We start from the raw sequence: 6,000 nt of genomic DNA on the forward strand, positions 1-6,000 counted from the left end.
GGGAGCAATTTCAGGAGAAAGCAGGATCATGGGGTGGGTGCTCAGTCCCTGAGGGGTTGGGGCACTGGGTTCATGCCTGCACTGGACACAAAGAGAAGCAAAGACACTCTTCTCTACATTCTGGGGAACCAGGGCCACCAGCATCCTTAACTGGCTTCCCTACTGCTGACCATTTTCAAGGCCCATGCATGCCCTTACCTTCTTACCCCAGTTAAAACTCTAACATAAGCCTACCCTCATCCAGATTTTCCCCCTTCACTCTTCATTTCTCCCTTATTTGTAGAATGAAAAAGCCAGTTTGTTTGGTGAATTCCTCACTTCTCTCCTTCCCATTGGATCTGCCAACCAAGAGCCACTTTTTGTGTTTTGTTGTTGCAGGTCTCACGCATACACGCAGCCAGACCTTCCCCTGCCTACTGGAGGCCGTGTAAGCTACAGAGCCTCCTGAGGCTTTGTGTTGGTGCCGTCTCTCCCAAACAATGCAACTCAGCAAAAATTACTGTCTTCGTTTCAGACTCCTCAAAGAGCATCTTGGAGAAAAAGAGGTTGAGTTGACACTCATATTTGATTCAGTGGTGGAAGCTGACCTGGCAAATTATACCTGCCATGTGGAAAACCGAAATGGACGGAAGCACGCCAGTGTGCTGCTGCGTAAAAAGGGTATTTATTGTTATAACTATTCCTATGATTTGTTTAGCTATCAAATAACTATGGAAGTTAGCTATGTGCCCTGGACTTATTTTATCATTTAGTGTAAACTGCTGTTAAATATTTTGTCTTTTCAAGGAAACAGCTCTCTCTTGCTGTGAACATTAGCATAAAATGACTATGATCTTCCAGAACTTTAGGAAAAGGATACATGAAATGAAATAGTGGTCTGTATTAAATCAAGTGAGATACAATGTACCTCACTTATATGTGTTTCATAAAATTTGATAGGTATTGACATTTAAAATCCTCTCTATATTTCACCTTCTTATATCTTATATTGCTCAAATGAAATACTAAGGATTTTATTACAAGATGACAAACAATGTCACTGTTTTAATTCCCTCACTAAAATATAAACGAAATGATGAACAGCATCATATAATATTCCTCTAATTGTTATAATAAAATGTATAAACAGTATCTCATTATCACCTGATGGTAAGAGCTCTTTCAAAGGTATATATTTTGAAATAGTTTGGCATTTATGGAGTTCCCTCTCTAGAGTTGGTTCCAGATGGGATGCAAATCATACATAATAGGGCAAAAAAAAAAAAAAAAGAATCTCTAAATTTACAAATAAAGGAGATAAAGTAGATCTGAGGTGAGCAATCTCAGCACCAGAGAAACTTCTGAGATTGACTCCTTATCCTGCCACAAATCTTGACTACTGCAAAAGGGTAAATACATTGTAGATGTGTGTCTGGCAAGGGTTTTGTAAATGTAGCAGAACAAATGTCCTCAATCAGTGTTCTTGTTGTCTAAGCTATAGAGCAACAGAACAGATTGAATCAGCCAGGTCACTATTTGTACCTCCTAGCCAAGATGGAGTTTCTATTTTCCAGTCAGCTCTAAAACTTGACCTCAAGCTGCATCTAGGAGAAACAGGGAAATGTCATCATTCTGAGAATAATCCTTTTCTCTCACCAGCACCATTTCTTAATCTGATGAACTTGATTCCATCTTAGAATGAGCATTTAAGTATAAAAGTGTTTTGATAGAAAGTGAGAAGTCAGGACACCCAGTTAGAGGAGACACATATTCAGCTACCTGGGTTAGTAACTAATGTATCCAATTGGACTCCCTGAAATTCAGTCTCATCATTTATAAAACAGGGGTTATAATCTGCATTGTAGCATCACTTTGTGGTTCAAATAATGAAGATATAGTATGAGATATAACGTGTTCAAACAGTGTTCATTATCATGTGGAACTTGAATAACTTCTATGCACTTGCAACTTCTTAGTCCATCTAGGTGAAGGGCAGACATTGATCTTATTGAACTTATGGCAATGATTATTGTTCTTTTCCACCTCTGTCTTATTTATGTCTACCGCACCCTTACACTCAGCAACATGGGCAGCAGCTGGCTACTGACAGGTACTTAGAACACATTCTGCTTTATGAATGAGGTTCTCCTTTATTGTTGAGGATCTTATACAACAAGCATGGTTCTGGGTACTAGAGAATAGGGTGCCGAATAAAATAAGTATCCCCAATCCTGCGTGGAGTTTATAGTCTTCAGGACTGTGAGTGTGAAAAGAAAGACAAACATGAAACATGCCGTACAAAAGTGCACAAAAGATATGTGGTGTTATAATTTAACTAGCTATGAGGAAAAATAATGGGGTGTGGAGGCGTTCCAAAATTGAGTCAGTAGAGATAGAAATATCCTTATTTGATATTTAATAATTAAAGCAACTACCAACAACACTTTAAATTTCTAGTGGTCTGACAGTAGAAACTAAGACATACTATAAAACTACTGCTTGCCATGAATTCTGTAAAACATGTCTAAATAATGAATAACTGATATTATTGACTCATCTTTCTTACCTCTAAATATTAACATTCTCTATAGTTCAAGTTCCCTCTTTTCAGTCATTCCCTAAATCATTTCTCTCCATCCTCAGGTTTGTTTTTTTTAAGAATTATTTTTATTTATTTATGCATTCAATATTTTCTATATTAAGTAATACTACAAATCAGTTTCCTCTTTAAGTATAGGTGACAGTTATTGACAGGCCAAGGATGCAGGAGGTAAGAAGATCCACCAGAGACAGAGTGGGGAGCAGAACAGGTGGATCCAATGGCATACACTGCTGAAGGGAGCAGTGGGTGAGACAGTAGAGGTCTGCTGCACCATGTGGGTCCCCTCCTTGGCCAGGGATCAAACTCATGCCACCATGGCTGCCAGTAACTTGATAGCTGCTGAAAGCTTGATAACACTGAGACTTTAACCCCTGTGCCACCCGGAAAGGCCCCTCCATCTCATGGTTTTGCTCACCATTTATATGCTGGCAACTCACAAATTGTATACACCCAGCCTGGTCTTCTCACCTAACTCCAGAGTTGCATACATAACTTCTTAGTCAACACTATTCAGAAACTCCACTGGTAGACTTTTCTAGTAGGCATATCAAGCTTCACTTGTCCCAAACATGATTTCTTCTTCCTATAATCCTGATAATGCAGATGCCTTCTTCATCTCTACCACCTTTCTAGTTGTTTAGGCAAAAATCCTCAGAGCCAACCTTGAACTTTTCTGTATTCACACTGTATCTAGTTCCAGCAAGTCCCATGAATCTATCTGTCTATACATATCCAGACTCTGGCCACTTACCCTAACTTCACTACTGCCACTCTGTTTTGTGGCATCATCATCAGTGAGACTCACTGCAGTGGTTGTCCAACCAGTTTCATGGTCTCCCTTTGTCCCCACACAGTCTATTATTGCAGCAGCCCTAGTGATCCTTTTAATATATAAGTCAGATGATGTATGACCCTCATCTGAACACTCCCACTATAGAGCCCCGACCCTTATATTTAAAGTGAAATCCCAAGTCCTTGCCATGGTCTCCAGGACATGACATCTGCTGTCATTTCTGATCTCATTTTCTAGCACAATCTGCATCAAATGCAGCATACATTGGTCTATTCTCTATTTGTCTTGTTCCTCAAGCACACTCCTAGTTCATGATCTTTGCACTTGTTATTTCCTCTGCCTAGAACATTCTTCCCCCAGCTGCCCCCATGACTCACTACCTCTTTTCATACATGTCTCTGCTTAAATATTAACTAGTTCACCTCTCAGACTTCTCTATATTAAATAATACTACAAATCGGTTTCCTCTTTAAAATACTTTATTGATGTATAGATGACAAAATTATGAGGTTTAAAGTGAAGAACATGATGATTTTATGAATTGCATGCATAATGGAAGGATCCCCCCTGTTGGGTAAATGCGTTCATTACCTCACATACTTACTTTTTGCTTTTCGGTGAGAACATTTAAAGTTCAACCCTCTCAAAGTAAATTTCATGTGTACATACGATGTGATCAAACTAAAGACACAATATTATATATTAGGTATTCAGATTGTGTTCATCCTATAGCTGAAAGTTTTTATTCCTTAAATATTCTCTCCCTATTTCCCCATCCCCCAGCCCCTGACAACCACTTTTATACTGTTTCTATGAATTTGACATTTTCAAAATTCCATCTATGTGATATGTCTATCTTTCTCTCCCTCTCTGTCTCTCTCTCTATATGTGTATGTGTACACACATATATGTATATATGTCATGTCACATTTTCTTAGACCATTCATCTTTTTTTTTTAAAGATTTACTTATTTATTCATATAGAACTGGGGTACAGGCCAGAGATGCGGTGAGAGGATTCACCAGGAACAGAGTGGGGAGCAGAACAGGCAGATCGACGAAATACATTGCTGAGGGGAGCAGCGGGTGGGTCAGGAGAGGTCTGCCTCGCCATGTGGATCTCCTCTGGGGCAGGCAGGGATCGAACTCATGCGGAATTGGCTTAAGCTTCTTAGTGCAGTGCTTTAACCCACTGCCCCACCAGGGAGGGCCCATTCATCTTTTTTTAAGATTTATTTATGCATACAAGAACTGGGGTACAGGCCAGAGGTGCAGGGAGGGGAGGTGGTAAGAGTATTCACCAGAGACATTGTGAGGAGCAGAATGGGCAGATTGACTGAAAACACTGTTGAAGAGAACAGCGAGGCGGACAAGAGAGGTCTTTCACACCATATGGGCCACCTCCCTGACTGGAAAATTAAACTTATGTTGCAGTGGCTGCTGATAGCTTCATAGTGCTGCATTTTAACCCCTTGTGCCACCAGGGAGGGTCCCTATTCATCTTTTGACAGATTCTCATCACTTTCTTTTTCATCTAACATGGCTCTATGTATTTTTATCATTGTTAATACTATTTTCATGTCCTAGTACATATTTGTTTGCTTCTTGCCTCACCCCCCCCACACACACACACAAACACCCATGTACATTATAAAATAAATTCCACAAGAACAGGAACATTTTCTGCCTTACTTACTACTATATTCCTAGTGCATAGAGCATAGTAAGTGTCCAAAAATATTTGTTGGGTGCAAATGGTTCTATTACATTGGATGAAAAATAGCAACTGATAAGGAGTGGACTTTTCTCTGATTTGTTTTTTAACTAGTGTCTACCCTGGGCTGTCTAAATGCATTTCTCTTTTCAAAGTAATTCACTTCCCAGATTGAATTGAGGGTTGAAAACTCAGACTTCAAGGGTCAGCAGGTAGATGCTAAGTTTTTTTTTTTGTTTGTTTGTTTTTAGGAAGATCTAGAAAACAAGATAACAAAATACAACAAAAATAACTGTTAGACTATGATTTTTAAATATTTGTATCCACAGTTTTTGAAACGTTATATAGACCAACAGACCCTTTAGGTTGGCCCATAGTAAACTGATTTGCACTCTATTTTACATAGTAGTTCATTTTTTGCACTGTGCTTTACAAAAGGATGTGCTTCATCTTCTCCCACTCAGTCTCCTTAGGCTCTCTCAACAATGTGGTGGAACTCCAGAAAACAGCAAGAAGGTCTGTGGCCTTGCTTTAGTATTTTTAACCATACTGAGCTCTGACTTGTCTTGCCAAACTTCAGCTATCTCATCTGGAGATGAACCATTCGGACTTTCCCACAGCAGAGCCTGGTCTCCATATTCTCAGTGTTTGACCTTGAATACAATTGTAGCTTGCTTTCTGGAACACTAACTTCCTGGTGATCTCTTTAGTCAAATATTAAAAATCCCCTAATTAATTCTTATGAAGAAGAACCTTTTTATGAATCTTTCTTTTTCTTTTGTGAACCACATCTTTGATCTTATCCTACAGAAATTCTGATAATTATTTCTTCTCTACTTACATACTTCCTTTCACACAAACAGAACCATATTCTCTATCCCTCCCTCCTCTCTCCTCCTCCCTCCCTCCCCC

At 39.3% G+C, this 6,000-nt stretch overlaps 1 protein-coding gene across 1 annotated transcript in view; it reads left to right on the plus strand.

Annotated features, from left to right (window-relative positions):
- Positions 1-6,000, plus strand: part of IL1RAPL2 (interleukin 1 receptor accessory protein-like 2) — a 921,055-nt gene that overhangs the window by 892,857 nt on the left and 22,198 nt on the right. The window contains exon 7 of the mRNA XM_004685671.1: positions 515-660. Coding sequence (XP_004685728.1) covers positions 515-660 — 146 coding nt within the window. The remainder of the gene's footprint in view (positions 1-514; positions 661-6,000) is intronic.

Source organism: Condylura cristata, unplaced genomic scaffold (genome assembly GCF_000260355.1).
Source record: "Condylura cristata isolate star-nosed mole 26May11 unplaced genomic scaffold, ConCri1.0 scaffold00019, whole genome shotgun sequence".
NCBI classification, from domain to species: Eukaryota; Metazoa; Chordata; class Mammalia; order Eulipotyphla; family Talpidae; genus Condylura; species Condylura cristata.